The sequence below is a fragment of the Anopheles cruzii genome, chromosome 3 (genome assembly GCF_943734635.1).
Source record: "Anopheles cruzii chromosome 3, idAnoCruzAS_RS32_06, whole genome shotgun sequence".
Lineage (NCBI taxonomy): Eukaryota > Metazoa > Arthropoda > Insecta > Diptera > Culicidae > Anopheles > Anopheles cruzii.
This window is the reverse complement of record NC_069145.1, coordinates 20,415,787-20,441,255: the sequence shown is the minus strand read 5'-3', so window position 1 is coordinate 20,441,255 and position 25,469 is coordinate 20,415,787. Positions and strand designations below refer to the sequence as shown.

Here is a 25,469-nt window from a genome sequence, read left to right as displayed (position 1 = left end):
TTCGACTGCAGCAACGGCGCACCAAGGGACGAATCAAAACAAAAACCTCGTGCGACGGCGACAACTGACGTTCGATGTTTCGAAACCGGCTGCTGTCGAAAGTGACAGTAAACTTGAGGCATTGCTATTCTAAGCATTTGTTTCCTAGCGGTTTTTTGCTGAGCATTCACAAAAATTTCCTTCGAAAAATGTGTTTTGTTCTGCAAAATAAAATAATCTCCATTAAAAATATCATAACACGAATTGGCCGTCGATCTTAGTGTTATTTTGCGCCAAGAAAAATGTGATTTTCTAAACAAATATCAGTGCACGGTGCCGGTCTCTAACCGTCACAGAAAGAGACGAAATGGTGCTCGTTCGAATGCGCCTCTCTCTTTCGCTCCAACGGGCACGGCCTGCCTCCTCCTGATAGGTTATGGAGCCCTGTTACAATCGCCGGGTTCGGCTGGCCGCGGTTTTGCGCCGGCCGGCGGCAAACGCATCCAACGCAAAACAAGCGCGCCACGATCCGCAGCGTTTGCAAATTACGCCAAATTAGATGGGAAAAATCGGGAATTGAATCGACAGAATATACAATAACACTTTAAATTACCTTCAGCAAGATTAATTCAAGAGAAATAACTTTTAAATGGCGGTTTTGGGGTAGTTTTCTTTCGGAAAGGAATAGTCCACACACGTTGCATGTTCAATTATTTTGATTCGTTTATTTATTCGACTTCACGGTTGTGTTTTGTTAAAAGTAAAACTAACTAAATATGAATCCGTTTTCACTGCACTTTACAGTGATTATTGGTGCGCGCACGCGGTATAGTATGGTTTGTGGTATAAAATAAATACGAAGGACACGCAAGGACAAAAATGGTGCCGCAGCAGAGCAACAACGGATCCTCGCCGGCACGCGTCCGCGACAAGGATGTCGACGAAACAGAGAAGCGCAAGTTTCGAAATGATTGAAAAACGGCGCAAAATGTGCTCGGAGAAAAGGCAGGTGAGTTCCGGCGCTCGCCTAGCTGAAATTCGTCCACTTAACGACTAAAAATGCGAAACACATATCCAGGTAGAATTAAAACAGAACGGTACGCTTATGTCCATGACTCCGTGTGGGTGTGTATGTGTATTTCCTTGTGTGTCTATTTATGTGTATTTTTATCTTTTCTAATCAAAATGGCACCCTTCATAAACTAGCAACATCACACGGCTTAAACAATGGGTCTGCTTCGGACCACACACAGCCTCCCCCACGCGGCCATCCCTTCCTGGCTCCCTTCTCCTAATGTGTGGCGGCGGGCGGGAATCCTTCTAGACGAGATGGATTCTGGGCTCTTTTTTTTTGGGGCCACTCATGTTCCGGCCGTACCGCGACGCCACCATCGCCATTCTTCTCCGCACCTCATCGGGCAGGCTTCGCTTCTTCCCCTCATCAACAGGCTCAGTTTGTTTCTTACTTCCCTACGTTAATGCTAGTTGTAATAAGTCCTAAAAGTTTCACATATTCTACATTTCCTTCAAACAGTTACCAAGTGTGCAGTTTTGCGACTTGCGGAAAGTTGTTTACCATACTATTTTCTTCGATAAACCGGCTTTTTCTTCTTCTTGTCTCCGAGCGCTCTGCGTGTGTGTGTGCGATTTCTTAACTTCCTTCCCTCGCGCAAGGAAGGCCAAACCCATTTGGAACCCGTTTGAGACGAGACGCCCGCAAGCGTCCAGGGGAGATCGGGTAAAGTAGAGTAGATTTTCGAGAGCAATGAAGTTGATGGAGAGAAGAAAAACTATAAATGACTTGGTTCAACAGTGAATTGTGCGTGTTCAGCCCGACAGTCTGGCCACGAGAGATGAGGCAGGGATGAAGGGAAAGTTTTGTCCGCGGTGTGTTGTGCCGCGTAGTCTCAATAGCGTGTATAGCCCCCCTATTGCTTTGCTTTGCATAACCTATCACACATTCGTCCTCGACGCGACGGAATCGCGCATTTCGAGGAAACCCACGGGAACTCAAAATTACGCATAAAACCAATCGCACCAACTCTCTCTCTCTCTGTCTCCCTCGGTACTCGGTCTGGTTCCGCTCCATGTTTGCCCACCCCCCCAAAAGTAGTGTAAAATCATTGTCTTTCGCTGCGCCAACCACTCGAGGCCAACGGTGCGTTTCCTCTTTCCGGTTCCCGTCCCTAAATACTGCAGCGGTTTCAATTTATTGTACAGCAACTGACACAACGGAAACGGAAACGGTGTTGTCGAATGTGGTGAAAGTGGCCAGATCACTGCGCTGTTGTAATGTAATGGTGTTTACACATCTCATCTTGAGCAACTCTCTATCTCTCTCTCTCTCTCGTCAGTTCGTCTTAAAATGTAATAAATTGACCCAAAAATGCCCACCGCGATCGTCGTAGCTGAAATTGAATGTTCCTTCGTCTTTCGGTTTCTATTCCCTGTCTGTCTGTCGGTCTCCCAAAAGCCTATTGCTTGTGTCGTCTTGGGCCTTGGGTGAAGATGAAGTAAATACTCAAAAGAAACATACAAGTGGCCCTGGGGTGTAGGTTGGATTGATCGTGGGGTAGCCTCATCCATTGGCGCATCGTTTTCATCCCATCTAGATCAGAATTGCGCCCCATGTTCCCCGAATTGGTCGGGCAATCAAGCCGAACACGATTTTGATTCTCACAAACACCTTGCTGGATTGCTTGCTCTCACCAACACGGATTGCTGGCATTATTATCGATAGTTTTTGAGCTTCTTCACGTCGTCCTTGACTGTGGTTTTCCAATTAGTTCGGACATTTATTTCCAACCTAACACTCCAATGGTGTGTTCGACATTCACATTTCACGCTGCATGGCTAATTCATTTACCCTGATTTCACTGTCACGCACCTGCTGTCTAGTTTCGTTGGAAAATGGTTTCTGTTTTGCTATATAAACTATTGTGTTTTCTTCTCTTCTAGTGTTGCAAAAATCTGTCTCTCCCAACCTTGGCGCCTTGGTTTAGTACCACCGTAACCGTTGCACCGTTGCTGTAATGGTTTAATATATGCTTAATATACTTTTATGATATAGTTTTATATGCCTATCGCTTTTGAATGTAATGCTTTCAACGGGAGATTTCTTTCTGTTGGCATCCTCAACTAGGATTAGAATTTGATTTTTCTTTGTTACCAGAGGGAGACGAACTAGGGAGAGCTCGCTGTGGGCTTGTTTTCTTTCCGGCCTGTCTCTCTGTGCTCTCTCTTTCTGTGTGCGTGTGTGTGGTTTCGAGTTTCGGTGCAAGCTTCGTTCATCTGCTTGCGCCAGCGGAATCCATTCCGTTCGCTGGCTCTCACTTATCGCCGCCGCCGCCGTCGTCGGGGCTTACAAATTTAATCTCTAAAGTGCTATGTTAGTTATCGATTTTTTTGTTGTTGTTTTCTCTTCATAATAGGATTTGGTATAAAAAGGTTTCCTTCCAATCATTCGGTTCCATGTCTCAACTCGTTTGCGCTTAAATCTATAACTCACACTGCATGCCGTTTGAAACACAGTAGGAACAACGAAAGAGGAAAATCGGGCCGCGGGCAGCAATAATAGTCTACTAGAGCTTAAAGAAAACTGACAACATCGTAACATCGAAAACCGCAAACTAATGAGAACTGTCCGCCGCGAGAACACCTGACTTGGCGCCGACTTTCGGTGAATATTAAATGAATATTAAAACCATCTCTAACAAAAAAAAAAACGACCCAACGGCCGAAAAATAGTTGTGCTGAGAAAAGAACCTTCCCCTTAGCGGCAGTAAAGCTACACCTATACGACCCGCCACACAACTTTGTCTTTCGGTTAATGTCTTGTCTTTCCCATGTATACTTTCCCGACGCTCTAAGGTTTCTAACTTCCCAGTTAGCCAGTACTGTTGTGTGATCATGCTTTATCTCTCATTGTTGCTCTCTGTTTTGTTTCACTAGGATGTTTGTGTTCAAACACTGCTCCGTGTTTGACAGCTTTTGCTTGTTTTGTTTCACTTTACGACCCTCTGAGCAGTATTTTTCGACTTTCCTAAAGTTGTTTGAAGTTAAGTTAAATGCTTTTTCCGTTCTTTTTCCGCCTTAAGGAATGTTGCAACATTTTCTTTCTTTTACCGACTCCTTTTCGTTGCTTCACACTGCTTTTGAGATGAGATTTTTGTTCCTATTTGTTAGACTATTAATTGTGATTGCTCTCTACTTTTTACGCTGAAAGGACCGGTATTGAATAACATTAACAGTAAAATTGATCGTTCTTCGACGGAACCGCCTCTATGTACAACTGGTGACCGATGTGACTTCGTTCGAGCATCGTGTAAAAATTGGGTTCGATTTTTTTTTTTTTTTTTTGGTACGTGAGATACTACGTAAGTGGTGCCGGCCCGCCCCGGTGGGGCAAACCCAGCCAGCCGTTCATCCTTGCTTGCAGTGGTTCGATTTGCTTTTTACTACTGTCTTTTTGCGTTCGTTTCGGCTCCAGCCAGGTTTCGTTCGGGAGTCGTGCCCCTTCGATCCGACCGCGTGTCTCGAGAGGAGGGAAATCGACCAGTCGCTGACCCTCTGTGTGATCGCTACGTATTATCTCGTTACGTATGAGAACTTCGCTTCGTGTAAAACTGCCACGGAATTCGGAATCGAGTCGCGTACGTTCAGCGGTTCATCGTCGACGAAAGAGCAACGGTGGGGCCCGCGGTAGAACGAACCAGAACAGGAGCTGATTGGTGTTGGTGAGTCGAACTTAGGTGGCAGAAAAAACAAACTTAAAAATCAAACCTTTCTCACAACTCCGTCACCGAGTAGAGATCGTTGTTGGCCTGCAGACCGCCGCGTTGCAGCGAGCGATAGTAAACGTTCGGGTTCTTGCTGTTCGCGGACGGCGGCGCCGTTGTTCCGTGGCTCGCGTCGTGATGGTACTCATGGCTGCTTCGGTGATGATGCCCGGAGCGTTCCCGGTCGCGATCCCGGTCGCGATCCCGATCTCGGTCACGATCTCGGTCACGGTCTCGCTCACGGTCTCGGTCTCGGTGCTCCCGATCTCGATGGTCTCGCTCGCGATCTCGATCCCGCTCCCTGTCTCGGTGGTGGTGATCGCGGTCCCGCTCCCGCAGCTCCCGCTCGCGTTCTCGCTGCTCGCGTTCGCGAGTTTCGTTGGGCCGAGTTTTGCTGAGAATGCTCTTCGGTTGCTGCTGACCACCGCCACTACTGCTCACAGACCCGAACGAGCTCGATTGCTGTTGCTGGTATTGCTGTTGCTGCTGCTGCTGCTGCTGTTGTGGCGGATAGTGATGGTGGTGGTGGTTTTTCGGCAGCGTCTGATAGCTGGCCACCATCGAACCGCCCTTGGCCTTCTCGATGTTGTTCGGTTTGCCGGTGTGGTGATCACTGCCACCACCGCCGGAACTACCACCGGAGTACGACCGATTGCGACTGCCGGTGTTGCCACCGGCGCTCGATCCACGCTCGTAGCCAGCAAAGCTACCGGCATTGGCACTGGCGGTGTGCGCACCGCTGGAAAGCTGCTCACGCTGCCACGGTTGCTGCGTCAGCTGGTGGTACTGCTTGAAGTGTAGCTGGTTCTGCAGCTGCTGCTGGATTGCATTGAAGTTACTCGAAACACCACCGCCACCGTATTGGTGCGCTTGTATGAAGGACGACTTGCCCTGACCGCCGCCGCCGCCGCCGCCCACCTGTGGCTGACTGTGGTGATGGTGATGGGACTGCGAGGGAGGCGGTGGTGGGGGCTGAGGTAACGGTTGCTGTGGCCGAGACGATGGCAGTGGCGGCGGTGGTCCTGCGCCCGAGCTCATCGAGGACGCCAGCGCCGACGATTTGCTCTGGTAGTGTGGGTCATCTTTGTGGCGGTTTTTCGGTGGCAACATCGGTGGGGTCACTTTCGGTGGAATCGTGGGCTTTCCGACACCGAGTCCCGGCGGTTGCGGGGACGTTACGGAAATGCCTCCATTATGTTGCTGCTGGTGCTGCTGCTTGTGGGGACGCTGCAGAGAGCGATATTGGTTCAGGGTAGCGGCGCACAGCGGTTGCTGGTTGTTTTTAATGGAACTCGCACCTCCGCCTCCGGCACTGATAGGAATGTCAGGCAGCGGCTGATTGATTATGGACACGTTCGAGCGCGTCGTTGTGGTCGAAGCGATGGACGGCGGAGGGCTTGCAAACGCCGACCCGGCACCGGTTTCCTGATACAGCTGGTTGGTGCTGGACAACGACCTGTGGTGTTGTTGTTGTTGTTGTTGTTGCTGCTGCTGCTGCTGATGGTGATAGTTCTGGGACTGCGCCGAGGCCTGCTGGACACTCGGGGAATGCGACGAGTGATGATAACTACTGCCACTGCCCTCGCGTTGATGGTGATAGGCGGACGTGTCGATGCTGTAAACGGTCGGAGCGTACCGCTGCTGCTGCTGGTGGTGGCCGTCCAAATTGCTCTCCTTTTTCAGAATCGATGTCGTTACGGGTGACGGAGCGGATGACGTCTCCGTAAAACCGCTCCCGGGCTTCTTGTACGGAAGCGTAGCACACGAGTACGACGACGGTTGGTTGTACTCTTTCGAAACGGTGGAAATGGCCAGCTTCTGGTCCGTTCGATCCAGCCCACCCATTTCACCGCCCATCTGTGGGCCCAGCGGGCCGGTCTGGGATCGCTCCTGGTGGTGCTGCTTGTATTGCTGTGTTTGGCTTTGGCTTAACATCGGCTGCTGAACGTTCTTCAGATTCGGACTGGGGCTCGTACCGGAGCGGCTTCCACCCAGGCCCATTCCTGCGTGGTGGCCACTGCCGGCACCACTACCGGCACCACCACCGCCGACACCACCACCGCCGGCATTACTCACGCTGAGCGAACCGCCGTAACGGCCACCGTGGCGCAGGGTGGCGCATTTGTTCACGTTCACCGTCGCATTATTGACCGTGGTGCGAATCGCCTTCGGTCCGATACTGACGTATTTCGGATCGAACCGATTGAAGCCATTGTTGGAAATGTCACGCGGATCTTTGTCAGAGAGTGTTGCCGTCGATGCTGTCAGTTTCTTATCTGCGGGGGAATGGGAAAGGAAAGTTAGATATCCGAACCAGGTTGATCCGCGGCCGACCGGCGAGACTTACCTAGCTTATTGCTGCCTGCAGACACGTTGCAGGCAGGCGATTCTCAGTAGAAATCGTTCGATTCGAGCGTTTTGCACTGTTTACTGAGCGTGGCATACTTGCCATTGTTGGGGCCCATTATGGGCGCATGTTGTGACGGCAGCCGTCCGAGAGTGTGGTGTCCCGAAGCTCTGTGCACGTGGCGTAACCGAAACGACAAAGAAGAAAATATGCAATTAGTCAAAAACATTCCGAGCGAACATAGCGAACTAACAGAGGGCTCTAATAGCCGATAGTACTAAGACGTTGGACACAGGCCCTACAGTGCTAGAAGTGATGAATGGTGCCGAGGATGCTCGTAGTCTTAGAGGAGCTTCCCCAAGCTGCGGTGCAATAATAAACAGAAACACTAAACACTGAACCGAATATGAATAGCCAACATGAAGTAACTAGCAGTGACATCGGTAGCGGTAAATATGGCAAATGGCTGGGTGACGAGTGTCACTGACACGAAAGAAATGCAATGGGGTGTCTCGTCAAGAAAGAATAATCACACTAGTGAACTATTGAAACATGTCTCGGAACATATGGTGCTTCTTTTGGGGCCCGCAAACGTTCCACGTCCTGTGCGGCAGCCTCCGGCGCGTAGTGCACTTCCAGTGAAGGCATGAGAGTAAGTGGGAATTAAGGTAACTTAAACCGAAAAGAGGAACAAAGAAGCCATGCCTGTTATCATGCACCACAACGTTATAATCTGGCGGCGGTGACTCATCGCCACTATAGGTTGCAAACCCGCGCATTCCGTGTGTGGTTCCGTTGCGGCCACTGGTCGGGATGAGGGTACCGGTGGCGCCGGCGCTTCCCAGGCCCGCACCACCGGACCCGACGCCAGTTGCACCGTTGCTGGTGGCCGTCTGTGCGTGCAGCAGCGTTCGGTTGACCGTCATCGTACCGGACGAGATTATTGGGGCGGCCGGCGATGCATTCGAACCGGCCGGGAACAGTGGAGTCGTTTCCGCTTTGTCTTCGTAGCCGGGTCGTCTGTGGAGGGGAAAAACAAACGATTACTACTGGCGCTGCGCAACGCAGAGGCGGCGGATTGTGAGTTACTTTTTCGTCAGATAAATCCAGGTGTGTGAGTCGACGCACACGAGCAGACTCAGTATGGCGGCCGACACTAAGCTGGCCAGCAGCATTAGTGTGAGCCCGAGGAGACCCCCTTCACACAGGCTACGCGTAGCGTCCGCGTAATGCTCGGCAACGGTGCGACGATCCAGCATCACCGAGAGGGCCGTCAGTTGGCGCTTGCTGTCGTCCAGCTCGCCGTTGATCTTGTTCACCTTCGAGCTGATCTGGATGCCCGGGTACAGCTCCATACCGATGCCGTTCACCGTTTCGAGCGATTCTTTGGCGCGGTCCACGTGCACTTTGGATTCGTTTAGCCGCAGCACGTACCGGTTGGTGCCAACCGTGCTACAATACGTATACTGAACATCCTTTAGCTTCGGCTGGAACGAGGGCAACAGAAAGAAGAAAGCGTCAGGAATCATTTAAGATTACCATCGGCAATTTAGTTCCCCAGCGACGTTGAAGCCCGAGATACGGATCTTAGTACGATGGGCGCAACTCGTGGCAGGATTATAACTTGGAGCAGTAATAAAATGAGTTTCACGGCCAGGAAGAACCACTTTCCCCATTTTATGAGCAACCCCGAGTGGATCATCAAGGTGGAACACGCCCTTCACTGTACGAACGTCGTCCGTTATGAATCGCGACCAGATCTCCCGAGAGCCGCCTTTCTGTAGACCACCACCCCAACGTGATAGGTGTCCGGTGTTTGGTCGTTAAACTGTGCATCACACACGGGTGCTGCTTCGAATGATGCTTCCGTAGTTGACCTCAGAGAATCACCAGCGAACATAAATAGGGTTAGGATGTTTTATATCAAAAGATATGTGTTATTGTAACAAGCGACACAGAAAGTGTATTTTCAGAATCCAGAATCACAGCGCCCCAGTTGGTCTGTCATATTTGGCAAAGTTTTTTGTTCAACCATTGCCATTTACTCATGCTATGAGTAGTGTTCCAAATGGGAGTGAAATGCTGAACCTTTGAAGAGTTACTCGACGACGACGAAAGGCGAGCATTTTACACCTTGCTAAGAGTACTTGATCGACATTTCGAAAACCTGACGACTTGACGATGGTTAAAAGTTGCTTGTCACAACCGTCACAGCCATCTATGTTAGCGACAAACCGAGAGAGTTCCATACGTGCCCGGAACAGAACGGAAGTGAGCGGTGTTGACCTACAATGCGAAGAATTCATTGTTCTAAAAACGTACATTTCTTCAGGATTGCAGCAAAAAATCATAGTCAGTGGTAAAACGAGCAGAAAGGTGTGACTGTGTACAATGCGTACTATAAGAGTAAAATCCGTGCTGTGAGTGGCGTACAGCAGACCTCTCCAGCGTTGGTGCCTCTGGCGGCAGTTAACTTACTTCAGAAAAATTATCAGCGTTCTCGCCAAAGAGGCGACATTGTTTCTTTTGCCGAGGCGACATTGCCGCACGGTTCAGTGTTTAATTGTTGCTGAAACAGTGCCCCAGCGTCGGTTGGGAACAGCGTCTCCAAGGAACTTTTTCCGAGCAAAACACATCAAAGCGCGCGTTTTTCAACTTCAGCTCGAAAAGCAAAGTTGTTAGAAAGCACAAAAAACCCTAGCCATACGCACGAAGTGTCAAGACGTTTGCGATTCTCAAACGAAACGGAGCGAAGAGCGTAGACTCGCAGGACGAATTCTGGCAGCACAAAATGTGATCGTGGGCGGATGAAATAAAACCCGCCGCACCGTCCCCACACCTGACACACAGAGGCGCGGCGTTCCGCGCGGGTTTCACGGGGTAAGCATTTGGTGCGCGCCGAAGCCGAAAGCGCGCTCAATCTCGTCTAACTTTCAACTTTATTATCCAATTAGCGCTGAGATATGACATAATGGAGACAATTTTATATTTTGTTTATCTTCCACCACGCTTTGCGCTCGCGCGGAGACGGCTGTTCTAGAGAAAACTTTCCACCAGATTTCCTTCTCAGGGATTTGGGCCGACTTTTGGGCCATCTGCTGGAGGTTAAAAAAAGAGCGAGTAAAATTTGCGTATAATATGATTGTCGGAATGTGTGGAAAGTTGTAACCAATAGTGTGGAACTAGGAAGATGGGAATGGAATTGGAATTGTAGTTCTAACCACACGACCACGGAAAGCAATCGGCAAGGACGAACGGGGTACATCGAACGACGTCAATAGCGAATGCCAAGTCGGCCAAGTTCTAGTGCATTGCAGTCATCACTCAGAAGTGGATAGTAATTACAGTGCTCGACCACGGAAGCAGAAAGCATCACGCCAAACAGCGGCCACTAGGCGGCGGAGTGCCGTGATTTTCCTTCGGGGAAACTTTCCCGGTGGTAACCACTTTGGGGAGCTGTCACTTGAACGACGGGAACCTTGCCGGTCTCGCGAGTACGATCTACTCTCGAGAGCGCCGCGATGATGAGTGGATGAAAAATGGTGGAATCGTGACGCGAAAGATTACTTTTTTCCCGTCGCATCAGGACACACCACAGCAGAAGGAAACGACGCCCATTCGGTGTATGTGTGTGTGTGTCCTGGAAAATTAAAGAGTTCTTTTTTTCCTTTTTTTTGTTTATCACCGACGTTCTGCCGGGCATCGTGTCGTCGTTGGTTCGTGCGATGTGAAGGATTGACGCCCGTGAGGATCCGTTGAAACCGTCGCCCAATGGATAACAAAGCCTTACACACGGGGCCAAGAAATGGTTGAAAGGACGTCACGGGGCGCGAAACAGGGTTGATCGGATGCGGCCAAGGAAAAGCCAGGTTATGTGCACACATCGCGTAGTATGTATAGAACCCGCCTTAAAAAATGCTGTGTTCAGTCCGACAACCACCCAGCAATTGACATACTGCATCTCTCCTCGCTTACACTCGGGACAAGTCAGGAAATCGTCCTCGTGAGCTCCTTTACCTCTTGCGAATGCCGTGTGCCAAGCCGTTACAGCGCGAGTTCCGCTTGGCTCGACTTGGTAAAGAAGCGCGTTGGCAGATTACAAGCCGGTTCGTGCTCGACATCGCGCCAGCAAGCTGCTGCTGGCCGGTGATATTTTATTTTTGCCTTCCCCATATACTTCATCGGACATGCATACACGTAATGTGACTGCAAAAAACTTCAAAGCACACACGGCCACGTGGTTGAATGGGAGGGACCGATGTACCACATCGTCGTGCAAAAAAAGCAAGAACGTATACTGCCGTTGATTGTACTACATTTCAATTTTTATCTCCATCGGCCGTCGGTCCCGCGGACTGAAAAGCAATGTCGGAAGTTGTATCGAATGTTGCCACGGTTCGTAGAAGCAACCGTCCAAAGTAAAAGGGTCAAAAGTAGTTGAAAAAAATGTCCCGAAACTTTTGTGTGTAAATAATTCGACTCTAAAGTACGGTTCGAAGTCGAAAATGGAAAACATTAAAATTAAAGTAAAGCAACAAACGGAGAGAGAGTAGCACGACGGCAGCATGAGGAACAGGAAGTCAATTTATCCTTCGCCGAGTATACCCCGAGGTGATTGAGTATTACGAAGTTTTCACGGCACCGTACTGAAACAACGAGCGAGCAAGCCAGATTGTTAATCCGGTGGTAGCGGTACTGTGACCCCGGCCGATAACATTGTTGTCAATGTTCTATCCATTCGACATTCGAACCCAACCGCACCGTGGGGTACAACAAAGCGGTTCATTTTACGGTTCCGCCGGGCACGTAACGGACGTTAATAATTGTGCTGTGGCCCAGAATCGAAACCCCTAATCCGCGGCTGTTGGACACAATAAAATCAGCGAGCGAACAAACGGAAAGAAAGCGCCGAATGGTATTAACCGAGAGGTTGGTTCTTACATGGCTGCAGATGTAATCGTTCGGTTTCATGCAGAAGTCGCCCAGGGCGACGGCACTGGCCAGATAGATGCCGGAGAGCAGCCAGCACACGGTGACGGCCAGCAGCCCACAGACGCTGAAGAAGATGAGGGCACAGCGGGAACTTCGCGTCGCACCGATCATCAGTATGATGCAGAGCAGCAGCAGGAAGGTCAGGAAACCGAGCGTTATGGGCCACCGAAGTTCCTCGTAAAATTCGTAAGTCTGCAAAAGAAGTGAGAGAGAAACGGTAAAAATCTTAACGATCCAACGATGTACAGAGTTGTACTAAGGAGGGTAAAAAATTAATTCACTTCTTTCGTCACACCGAAAAGGAAGGGAAGCACCAAACCGGAAATAGTTGTCGAAGCGAAGTTTAATGAGATACCGGAACCCGACGGTAGGCGCATTCATCCTGAGAGGATGGAGAGCACAATTTTGAAGCCCGGAGTGTGAAGTACAAACATAGAACATTAGTCATACAAAATTAAAATGAAACCTGTTTTGGCGCACTATGGCTTTGACCTTTTTGAGACTTTTCGGGAACTTGAGCAACCGATCTTCCGCCGGGAAGAAGGATCTCCCGTGGAACGAACCCGCAGGTCTCCACCGGCTGCGCACCGTACAGGAAAACTATTTTAATTATTAATTAGGAAAGTTTTTCGCCGGTTTCGGCAGGGCTCTTCCTTGGCGCAAATGTGATGATATCAACTTTGGGGGCCATTCTAGTGCTTCGATGCTCTTGGTCGGCGCTTTTCCCGTGATGACCGGGAGATATTTTCCGCCCGATTCGCTGTCGGTGATCGATGAAATCAGGTGCGCATCACACGATGGGCCATGGAGAACGTCGTGGAGCATAAAAAAGGGCAGACGCAAAGCTTCTCCGAACTTTTTTGCACCAACCGCTCATCGAAAAAAACTTTTGGAAGGTTTTAAGGAGTTGCAGATCCACCGGGCTTAGGGCGCACAGACACCGCCTTCGTACGGAATACGTAATTCTTCTTCTGCAGGTGGCAAACTTATTGTGATTTTTTCTCCTAGTATAACTCTTTTCTGCTAACTTCCGTGAAAGGGGGGAAAACCTGTAAACTGTGATCTGTTGACGGGGCGTATATAGTGACAAACTTTAGTTGACACCTCATATCCGACACGGCCGATTCGGTGATGGATGGGTGAATTTTTCATTATCCACCAGAGAGCCTCTATGTTGACTTAGCTGAGGCACGGTTAACCGCCGTTTCACGTCTCCCAAATCTGTGCGCCACACAGCTTGATGGTGCAACTATTGTTCGGTGCAACTCATCGCCACATACATTCCACAGGCCGGGCCGGAGCATCCTTTTTGTGCCAGTGAGACTGGGTTCGGGAAATCAATCCGTGCTGGTGGCACCCTCGAGCCAAACGTTAAGACAAAGAAGGCACCACTTTTTGAATGGAAATGAATGAAGGATGCAAAAGAAACGAAACGAAAAACATGTCACCATCATCATGTTGGCATGGGATCTAGGAAACAGGGCATGTCAAGTTGAAGAACGATAGTAGAGTGAACGAAAACAGGCCGCGAGAGAAAAGACACATTTGAAAAGTTGGACCCCACATTACGTTAATCACACGACCTAAATCAAGTGCCTTGCGCGGATCTATCAGTGCGTTCTCGCCCAGAAGTCGGCCATTTGGGATTCGCAAAAGTGGTGGAATAGTCTGCATGATACCAAAGCTCTTCTGTCACCCTCAGCGTGTCCTATATAGCTCGGTGCAGGGTGCACAGCCTTTCTCCACAGCTCGGAGTAGGTCTCGATGGTGTTCTCGATGCAAGGGCCGGAAATGGATTGTTCAACTTCATTTCGCGTTCCTCGATGGCTTACTAACCAATGAGTTCACTTTTTTTGCTGCAGAACCGTACACTGAAACAGAACGGATTCGAGGAGAGTATGCAGTCAGTCGCATACGGGCTGATAACACGGGTTTTTGCCAACCGAATGCACGTGCACATTAACAAAAGGCCAGCTGAGTACTAGGTTCTAAAAAGATACGAGCGGTAGGAGACAACTTTAGACGCACTAGGGTGAAGTACTTACATCGAGCAAGCTTTTCAGCGTAATGTCCGTGTAGGCTGGCCGCGTCAAATAGACGATCGTTTCCAGCGCGTTGATCGCAAGCGTCGTGTTATCCTTCGCCATCTTGACCGTATCGTGCAGCAGATAGAGCGCGGTCACGTTTGGTCGGTGCGGTGGCTGCTCGAAGATCTGCTCCAGCTCCGACAGGACCACCTTCGATTTGAGGTTGTGCTTAACTATTTCCGTCTGCCAAGTGAAGAAGAAGTAACGGACAAGAATTATTAATTGAACATAACTGATGATATAGCCGATCCCGTGGAATGGAAAGGTTTTCCCGTCAGCTTCGGCTGATACCAGGCGACATGCATCGAAACAATCGTTCGAATTGTTCCGCGCCCTCCGGATTAAATGAATTATATTGAGAGGTTGGTAAACATGCGCCGCTGCATCTCTGGTGGCCACCAGCATCGCTGCGGAGGGAGCAAAGTATGCAGACACCCTCCAGGTTCGAAGGTTATGCGGGGCATCCTGCCCTATGCTGTTTGACTGAGGCGTCGCTCTCGAATACGCAAACGATAGGGGAGCTTCATTGGGTATGACAATTTGTGACATTGTTTTGGGTGACTGACAATGAGGGAATAGCGGCCTTTAACGATAAAAGCGGTAAATCAGTTGTGGAATATGGTGAACGTTCGTTACGCAACATCGTAACACTAATTCTGTTCGCGGGTGGCCTTCGAGGAGTCTTACAGTAAGTTATTGCCATTGAACTAATTCATCGATACAAAAATAGCTTCTCGTGTCTAGTAAGCCATGAAGAAAGTGACATGACATCCTCCTCGCAGGTTCCAATGGATCCAAGCGAATTGGAGCCGCCCTTTACACTAGGCTAATCCAGTTGATCGATCGCGACAACGTTGGCCACCAGCCAAAGGCAGTTTTAACGGATAAAAACCGAGCCGTAACCACAAACGGAGCTCGCTCGGTAGACGCTAAATGGTGGTTTCCGTTGGGCCGCTACTGTTTAAACATAAATTGACATATGACACAGGGTGGTTATCGATGAGCGTAGCAACCCGTTACCACGCCGGCGATCACTCGAGAACCCCGCGGACCGGGTGGTGGTTTCAGTGAGGCTTCTTCAGTTACTCACCTGATTGCGAACGTTCAGTATCAGTTGCTCGATTTTGCGGCCCGAGCCGAAGATCTGCAGCACACCGTTGTGCAGGTCGTCGTTGCCGTACAGTCCCAGCCCGATCGCCGCACAGCAGACGACGGCGAAGAAGATCAGCGTGCACTTCTGGCAGCCGTGCGACTTGGGTTTGCGCGGCTTACGGTCGCAGCAGCGCGTCAACAGATACAGCAGCAGAAACACGAGCGAGATGATGAGCAGGGCCGCCGGTATCGAGGCCAGTATGCCGAGGCTCTGTGGAAGGAAACCAATCAGATCAGTATCGTCAGTGAACCGTGAAACAATAATTGAGATCCATCGATGTACAGGTTTCGTGCACGGCGGCAATCTATTACCGCCGTATATTTTGTGTCGTAGTGAGAAAATATGCCTAAAGTGTTTTTATTTAAAAAAAGGACAAGAGTAACCTCACACAACACGCCACGCGAACGCCGGCATGTTAGTGGGGTATATTCACTTAACACAAGCCACTGGGCATGCTAACGAGCAATAAACTATGCAGAGTTACATTTACGACGACCGTTTGCCGCTCTTCGACCGCCTTTCTGCTGGTGGCCCACATTGGCGACGGCCCGACGGGAAGAGGCCCACCGCAGGGCGGCCCACCCGGCCACACACCATCGACCGCGGGTGGCGAAGAAGTAATCGAACGCGGCGTGTCTGCCATTCTTGTCCGGCGGCTCTGCAAGAACTGCAACCCGGAAGGAGGGGGGGCGGGGGGGCCGACATTACCCAGCGCCGAGCGTCCCTGCCGCTAAAGGGATACCCTGGCGTAAGGAACGGGTTGGGCAAAAATAAGGGTGTCTCAAAATAAGTCACAGTTTGTGCTCCAATCAGCGGACGACCGCCGGCGGTCTCTGTGAAAAGTGACGGGTGGGGCCGGCCCGGTTTTTATATGAATATGATGAGGACAAATCAAGACAAATTATTCATAAGCTCCCTTTTCTCGGCCGCCCATGTATAGCCATGGGTGGCAAGCGAAATGGGTCGATTCCTTTTGGCTCCTGGCGCAAGGTTTTATACTTGGCTTGCGTCGCGGCGTATTTACCCGCCTCAACATGTATGTCCGGTACCCGACCCGCAAGTCGTTAGTCGACGGAAAGTGCGCTGGTTCCGGTGAACGAAATAAGAATGGAACCTTGCTTCCTTTTTCCATAGGCTCCGGTTCGTTCGGGTCGCTTGGGAAGGATTATGATCAATTTTTGGGAAAACTTTCACATAGCCGAATTTGGATAAAAACAAATTCCAATAACAACGTCAACCGGTCAATACCCTATCTCATGCGTTTCAATTGACCAAACATTTATTAGGAATCCCCTGAAAAGGAGATGGAAGAAGCTGACCTGAAATACACATTGTGACCCAAATACCGGAACTCGCTCTGAAACCCAACCCAAACCCGAAGTGGGGAAAACTTAATCCTTCACCGTCAGCGAATGCCACAGAGCCGCGGACCCACCGCCTTCCTACAGCTTCTACTTTCCGTCGACGGTGCCCGAAAGATGGTGGTTTAATTACGCTTTAAGCTAATAGTGCTGCACGCGATTCTGCTCATGTCTTAATTTATGCCGTGCGCGGTGGCACATATTTTGCGTGAAAGAATGAATGACGAGGAACGGGACACGAAAGCCTTGCCGCCATTGCACCGGGGCGCGACATACGGTGGCAGCGCAGTTTGAAGTTTTCTTCCCCGTGCAACTTCACGAGATGGTGCAGCCACATTCTGTGAAAGTTCTGCGCGTTGCGGTGCCGCGTCACACAACGGTTTTGGCGCCCAAATTGTTGGACGAATTGCTGGTGGGTACCATTTTGGGGTTCCCACAGTTTCCGCACAAAGCAGCAATGTACTAATCGGCACAACACTGGCAAAGCGGGTTTCCAGCGAAACGATGGATTATACTCTTTGCTACGGTCGCCCCCCACTAATTTGGGCTCGGTAAAACCACGTGCCTGCGCGGGGCCGACCTGTTGGGCTCATTTGTGGTACGACCTCCAGCCGGTACGACGTCGGGATAGGCTAATCAGGACTTCAAATCTTCCGGATCTGGCTGGGCGAGCATTCCAAGAGGATGTGGCTAGGTGCCAAATTTTCGACCGACCATCAAGCGACCAAATCAGCTTCAGCAAGACTTCATCCACGAGCGATGGTACGGAAAAGCAATCATAATAAGGACATAATTGCATTCCACGAGCTGCAGGCAGGAGTGACCAGCCATGCCCGAAGGATCACCGGAACCGATCGGTCCAGCTAAACGGAAATCGCTCGTCACGGGCCGCAACAACGAGACTATATAAAATACTCACATTAGGCGACGCGACCGCTGGGTGATGTTTTGCGTGATGCAGAAAATTAATTATCGGCCATGGCGGCGGAGACTTTACTCTCCACCTTTTTTTTCCTGCCGTCTTCTACACAATTCATTAGGGCACTAGAACGGGCTCAGGCCGTCGGCTCGTTATCCAAGCGTTCGGTGTGCAGCTCTTAAAAAAGATGGGTAATGATGACGGGTATTACCGCCGTGTCCAGTGCAGGATGTCCGTGTCCGGTGTCCGCTGTTTCTCCTCGGAATAGTTTGCAAGGGTTGGAAAAGTCCCTTTTTTTGTACTGGACGCTCCACTCTGTAGCCGGGGAACGTAGAGCTCCCATGTGAATTCAAGTGTCCCACATTTCCACCAGAAGCGCTTCCTTTTAGCGCGCGCCGTCGGTCGATACCGCATTGGAAACTGGTCTTTGCAATTAAACTAAACATAATTGATGGGAGCACTAGAGTATGCGCACCCAACACGGCTTGAATTGAAATTAAAATAAAATAAATAAAAAAAAATTAAAAAAACACACCAACGAGAGAACCAGCTCGTATCCTGTAACAGAACCAATAGGAATCCAGGGTAGGCAGCAGAGAGCGCTCCGCCGGAAAGCTGACCCTCCGCAATCTACATCCACCTTGAGCGGGAAGTGGCAACGACCCGGGGGGAGAGGACTTCTGATGCTTATCGCTAACTTTGGACAGGCAATGAGCGAGAGCAAGAATGGGGCGCATTGTAGTGTGGCTCTCCTTTGTGTCGTAGTAGTTGCCGGCTGGAGTCCGGAGTACCGTGTAGCTTATTTTTAGCCTTTGTGAGTGTGCTTTAAACTGATGATGGAAACGAACTTTTCTATTTACACACTACGTACATTGTCGGCAGTGCAATGACTGACCGACGCTTCCTCCAGTGATGTCGAGCACCGCTCTCAAGGTATCTTTGACGGGGGATCGAGTATCCTTTGCTATTTGCTACTACTAGTACCGCTACAGCAAAACGGATTGAACCCGTTAATTGGCTTTTCCCGTGCATTGCACCCACATGGATGGGCCACGGGAGCAAAAGGTTGGCAGGAGTCTGTGAATCGGGTTGTAATGAAACCCCCAAGCCCCTGAATTACATTTATTTTGAGGAGCTTTGAGGTTTAATTGATTTTCCATTAACATCGGATGTTGAGGCATCGACCTTTTTGGCGGACCCCGAGTTTCCCAGCTGTTGAGCGCAGTTGCCCGGGTCGCAGTAGAATATCACCTCCACAGGGTGACGAACACGGCACGGTTCCCAACAAACTGACACGGAACACGCCGTTGCCCTGGAAACGACATGTAACGACAACCGAGACAGGTTAGTAATTGATTGTTGTAGCTTACGCCCCAGGTCACCCAAACACACCGGCGGCACATGTGTGCCATGTTGAAGGCGAATTAAGAGGCCTGTTTTTGTTGATAACAACTTATCGCTGGGAGTTTCCACCGCCAACCGGAGGTTCTAACAGCCCATTCGTGCAACCCGCAGCAGTGCGTGAGAGACAAACAGTGCTCCACGGTGACGGAGCAAGACAAATAAACTTTAGCAAACGTTGGCCAGAGCTGTCAAAACAAATGTCAAAACCACTCAACCGTTGCGCGCCCGAGCAGCTGATTTCGTTCTGTATTTTCTTTTGGCACAACAACACTTCTTCTGCCCGTAGGCTAATAAAAGTTGATGACCGCGTGACGAGTTGAACGTCCAATTGGAGGAACGCGCGACTGACTGTGTCTGTTTTATGTCTGGTTTAGTTGTCACGCTAATCCCTCGGCCCCTTCCAACACGGTTGCTACGTTGTTTTTGGGTACACTCGAAACCAAAATAAATGCGAAAAAGGTTACTCATTCTGTTTTTGCATATCGTTTTTCTGCCTTTTTAAATTGACGGTTATTAGAGCTAGAACTGGGCACGTCAGTCAGTCGACTTATACAAAAATGGCGCCGCATAAAAGTGCTTAATCGTAACATTCTTATGATGCACCGTCAGGCGACGTAGGAAGCGGGCACCACCTTTTGCGATAGAAAGAGAAATAAAAGTGTAACACATACCGCCGGGCACGGGCACCTTATAATCAACCTTGGACGCTCTGTTGACGGAAGACGCGGGCCGCGGGCCGCGGGTGGCAAAAGTGTAAGACGTTTGCGTAGCGCAAATACACAAAACACCCTCTCCCAGTGCAAAAAAATAGACAAACGTAGCAAAAGAAACGAGAGACCCGTTGGCTGGCACGGCGACACTATTGTAGGGGGCCGTACCGCGCCCGGTACGAGTTGGCCGATGTTTTGCCTTTCGATGCCTGCGGCCGCGCACGACCCGTGAAGGGAAAAATATTTGCATTTATAATTAGGCCCCAATTTTTTGTGCAGGCGCGATTTGCGAGCGCGAAAACCATTGGAAATGGGGTGGAAATCTGTTGTGGGTAGCAAATTTAATCGAGATAAATCGTCAAAACCGAGGAGAGTGTTCGCCATCAGCGGTGGCCAATGACGCATCGATGCAAAGATATTGTGTATAAGCTGTTCATCAAAGGAAAGACTATGGAAACATATTAATTAAATAAGACACTATTTTATGTTCGCATTTCAATAAAAAAGCTGATTTTGAACAACGATCGATGCGTGTTTCTCTTATCAACATTCTAATTCTTGCTTTGTGTTTAAAATAACTACAAAAATACACTGCTCCGATGTGATTGTATCGATCGACGCGAGGTAGAAACCATTGCACACGTCAACATGTTAGAGCGTTGGGAGATTTAAATCCACCACACACACATCAGGACTTTACCAGGAAAACGGAATTGATGGATAGGCCGGAAAAAGTGCATTTTAATCGAACTACATCACCAACGTTCACGATGAGCGACAGCGACAGAAGCAACAAGGATCCAAGCAACCAAGGCCCTACCGGTCAGTCGGGTCAGTTATTCCAAACAATAGTCCATTGCCAGGGTACTGGGCACGTTACGTTCAGCCCTAAAAGGGTTAGAATGTATTCGTAATCGGCCGTAAAACGCGATCCGACAAGAGGCACCGATAGTCCAATGGTACAATATTATACTTTGACTATGCGCGTTTGATTGATAGCGTCGGTTTCCTTTTTTTGTGGGGGTACACCTAAAACTATTACAATAACCTTCGAATTGAAACAACAAAGAGCAAAAGTACACCCTCCGGTACTAAACGAGCCGGTCTGGCCAACATGCCAATCACAAGAAAGCGTAACATGATTTAGTAAACAGTGCGCCAGCGGTTGAGAGTTCCGTGTTCCGCACCGTGCGGTGTGTGGTGGTCGCTGGCGCACATGCGATGTCCATTGAGTCAACTTAATAATTATGCAAATTTTCGAAACACAGCACGAAACACAGACATTCCGAGAAACCCAATTCCAAACGCCCGGTTTGTCAAGCGGCGACGGCCCTATTCGGCTTAATTGGCCGGTTGGTTTGATGGAAAAGAAAAATGCAATCTCTCCAGGGGCCTCAACATAAAAACAAGGACCACAATTGTAAGAACAACCGATGGAACGTCGGAGTTTCATTTGCATGAAATAATAATCGAATTACTGGCCGCGCTTTGCACGGCTGAGTAATCAGAAATCGGGCTGAGCAAATTGTTTACCTAGCCCGAAGCACATTTCCACCTGTTTTCCACATCCCGTGCCCGGAGCGCGATCATCAAAACAGATCCCGATGTAGGTCAGCGGGAGGCGAAAACAAAAATTTTCGCCTGTTCGCCAAATTGAGCAGACAGAAAACAACACGAGAATTGGAAAAACAAACACCGAACCCAACCACCGGCTCCAACTACTCTGGGTTTGGGAAGCTGGCCGATTGCAAGCTACCTGGTGGCACCGTCAATCGACCGGTCAGACGCAAACACATGTCCACAGCGTGCCACCCTTTAGCTAGGAGTTTGGAAATGATTTCTTCAGCAAGTTCCGCAAACAAGTTCGGGAAACAAGCGCGAATTTGTGAGAACCGTTGCGTGCAGGGTACCCCGAAACCCGTCACTCGTGAAGATTGCGATTAATCAATCTTTTCTGCCCGTTTGCCTGTCCGATAGGTAAATGGTAAACGATCAATCTCCTTCGCGAAGGTAGGTCACACTCTGAACAGTTGCAACTTACTTTTAGCTCCGCAGTTCAATTTCCGAGACAAATCTCTGCCACGGAAAACGAACGAAAGGAACCGAGCTTTGCGAGCTCCCAAGGTGCTCTAATGAAGGCAGCGGAACGGCTGCCGGAACGGTGAGCGCGGTGGTTTTCAATTTTCCCGGCTTTCCATCGGAACGGGAAATCGAAGTGCGAAAGTAAATGATTTCCTATCACACGGAGGCGGACAGGACGGCGCATGAGAAGTACCGGCATTTGACAAATCTCCGTTTGAAAGTCCATCTCGCAGCAGGTTTTGCGATCCTTCCGAATCGATTACGGTCCACGCTGGGCCATAATATCTTACGAGGCTTTTTCTCATTTTCACCAACCGATTGATCTCAGGATGACCCAAAACAGGAGAGTATAGAATGACATTTCAATTCTCGTTAGTCTAATTTTCGCCGAATCGACATCAAGCAAACTCCATCAAGCCCTCATTTGGAACTTACCGGTCTTGCTTAATTTAATTATGGCCACAGAAACTGTCCAAAAAGGGGTGGCCATAAAGAGTATCCTTCCCGTGCGCCATAAATGGCCATGGCAGACAAACACACAGAGTTACCAAAATGGGAGGTTTCTTCCCGTCAGACGGTGAAATATTAAAACGTCTTGTGGCCCATGAACTGGAACTGGATTACTTGTTTCCTTTCACACAAACCTCCGGGGCGGTATCCGCCGCCAAAGCATTAATCACGGAGAAACCTCCTCCGGCAATTGACCGGCTCACCGGTCGTGGCCGGCCACCCGAAGCCGGGTCCGGGAGGTGGATTTATGGCTACGATGGTGTTACTCTTAAATAGACAGATTTATCATACACTAAACATCCATAACGACTTCCGCGACCGCGATTGTCACCTTTTACCGTCACCACCCCCCGGAGCGCGATGGACCATTCTTGTTGCCGAGCGCCCCGCCGAGTTCGGATTGACGACGTCGCAAACCCACCAACAGTACCTTATTATTAGATCCAATCGATTTCCTTATGAAGAAAGTTCACTTCCGGCGTTGGCCACGGCGTTAGGCGGAACGTTGGAACTCTTGTCTGGGAATTCTCTTACCCTTTCTGGGTTCCATTCGAAGTGCAGTTTATTATTTCAGTTTTCCAATTTTAAATACAACTTTAAGCACTCTTCCGCACTGTTAATTCTCTTCAATTTAAATACACTTGACACACACACACACACACACACAGATTGTTGCAGTCAAATTTCACGCACGTAGCCGATCGCAATCAAACGGTGGGCATCTTTGGACCACCGGACCCTAGAAGTTTCTCAGAAAAAGCGGAAAACAAACGACGGCCCGGGCCCGTTTCAGAGAAGCGAAGCACGCACCATCGGAACTTATCGATTCACCGATCGAAGTCTGAGTGGAATTCATAAGTGTCAAGATGCTTCCACCTCATGACTCCCAGGACGTGGAATATCCAATAAAATAAAATTGAATTGAGTAAAGCAGGAAGCGGAAATAAGACAAGCTAAGCCGCCGGGGCCGCGCAAACCGCCGAGCAAGGGAGCGCACGGAGCCCGGGTCAGAAAGAAGAAACAGGATTACATTCCTTTGCACTGACTCTTTTCTCCCCAAGACGTCCGTCACACGTCCGCGCGCTCCCGGTGCGCTTCCATCGGTGTGGGACACGCGCGTTTGCTACATCGATACCATAACACCATTGGGAGCGGGGGCAGCAAAAAATAGACACCGACAGGACGGGACGGCAAGTAACCGGCCAGCGAACGGGAAGTTGACAAACTTGGTTCAAGGTCGAGCAACACCAAACATAGGCGGCCCTCTAGGAGCACCGGCAGCGGCTAGGGGATGGCGCGGATTTACTTGTTGATGGCGGGCAATGGTTATGACGCTGATGACAGCGTCGATAGTGCGAAAAGCGGATTCGGGTTCGGGCGAGGGTGATCGATAAAACGTAAACGTGGCCGCCTCGGAAACTAGTTTCGACCGAGAGGATCCGTCCGCGTCAAGGTCTCTACCGCCAGTCAGTCAAACCCCAACCCCCATTTGTTGCCACTATCCGTTGGTATCCTTGTCGGTCGGCGGACTTGTTGCGAATGAAGACGTTGCGATACGCGAAAGGGTGGATTGGATGGTAGTCTATGGGCCGCGTAGAAGGGGTGCGCGTATAGAATCAAACACCGAAGTCCCGGTGTCGATCAAGAACGGGCATCTAGGACAGACCACGAAGAACACATTTCCCCGTTGGCGGTTCAATTTTAGGCACCTTTTAGGCCACGCTGCACCAATGCCTCTCGCCACGCTTTTTATCGCCATTTCACCAGCCAGCCAGCCAGCCGGCAAATGTTGCACGTTATCTAAATTGGAAATGGATATCGCACCGGCACGCAGCTGTCCTCGGTTCTCGGACCCACAATCTTATCGTTGAGTAAACACAGGCACACACAAACACCAAACCAAAAATGCCCATGAAAAACCAGAAGGTTGCCTCTGTCCGAGAGTTAGTAGTGTTAATTACACGTTAATTGTGGTTGGATTCTGGTTATGATCGGGGGTGAGGACCGTCGATCGGAAACGCATTGGTCCCGTTTTTTTTCCACTACGCTACACTACGATACGACGAAATGATCATCGTGGATTGGCGGCACACAACCCACACGTTTCGTAAGAGAAGTTGTAACGGCTCAAGGTGGCAGCGGCATGAATCAGAGCGCGTTCAAGCAGCATGGGCTCTGTGTCTCTGACTCAGACGGGTGTCACGAACGTTGACACGCCAAAAAGCCCTACTTTTATTACTCCACAGACTTTGGCACGGTTAGAACTCTTGGAGGTGAGTCCAGAGAACTTTAGTTGGTGTCATAAATCTTACCCGGTCGAGGGTCGCGATCGTTCTGCGCCACCCGATGCGCCTGTTACTTCTGAGTTTCACCTCCCACAAGGGCACAGGGTGCCGGTTTTCCGTGAACTGCACGGCATTTGTTTGCAACGAAGCATAGAGCAGCTGTTCCATCGCAGCAACAGCAAGCCGCAGACAGAACAGAACAGCGACAGAAACGTTACCTGCATGAAAATGAGATAAAACTGTTACCCATAAATCGGGGATAAGCTCGAGCCGGGATCGACACGCACCGAAATAGGAACGGTTTATGGGGCCTCTAGTGTCCCGGGAAAACCCAAAACCGCTCCCAGCCTAATCTGCAAACATTAACGGATCAAATGCTGCGCGTTTGGGATCGATTGTAGAAATGTGACCCAAAATTTACACAATCCTTAGCGCCGAATGGCACGACTTGCGGAAATAATGTTGTCGGACGTATCGAGCGTTTTATTGGTCTACGCCCTCGCCACGATGATGTGGCCCGAATAAAATGGCCTGCACGTGGCTACATTACTATGTAGGCAGGATGAGCCCTGTACACCGTTTACACGGCTACCGAAGTGTGATCGACCGTCGTCGTAAAACGGAGAATATGGTGATCGTGCTCGGCATCCTCAGCCTGGGCGCGACTTCAAATCGGACACTCGGAAGTGCGTGGGAAAACGGTTGCCTCCTCCTTCCTTTCGCTTTCGAAAGGTGATTTGTAAATGTTTTCCGCCTAACGACTTCTATGGTGGTTCGGACGCACAACGTGCTTTGTGGCACCAATCCGATGACAAATGCGCAAACTTTTGATACCGCCAGTCGGAAGTAATTACTTCCCCAG

At 49.9% G+C, this 25,469-nt stretch overlaps 1 protein-coding gene across 1 annotated transcript in view; it reads right to left on the bottom strand.

Moving 5' to 3' along the window:
* Positions 1 to 7,147: 7,147 nt before the first annotated feature.
* The window catches only part of LOC128272922 (protein tweety-2-like), a 33,106-nt gene continuing 14,784 nt past the window's right edge, over positions 7,148 to 25,469 (bottom strand). Inside the window, exons 2-7 of the mRNA XM_053010809.1 lie at positions 15,274 to 15,546; positions 14,142 to 14,366; positions 12,046 to 12,288; positions 8,194 to 8,591; positions 7,810 to 8,124; positions 7,148 to 7,274 (exon numbers count right to left, since the gene is read on the bottom strand). Coding sequence (XP_052866769.1) covers positions 7,148 to 7,274; positions 7,810 to 8,124; positions 8,194 to 8,591; positions 12,046 to 12,288; positions 14,142 to 14,366; positions 15,274 to 15,546 — 1,581 coding nt within the window. The remainder of the gene's footprint in view (positions 7,275 to 7,809; positions 8,125 to 8,193; positions 8,592 to 12,045; positions 12,289 to 14,141; positions 14,367 to 15,273; positions 15,547 to 25,469) is intronic.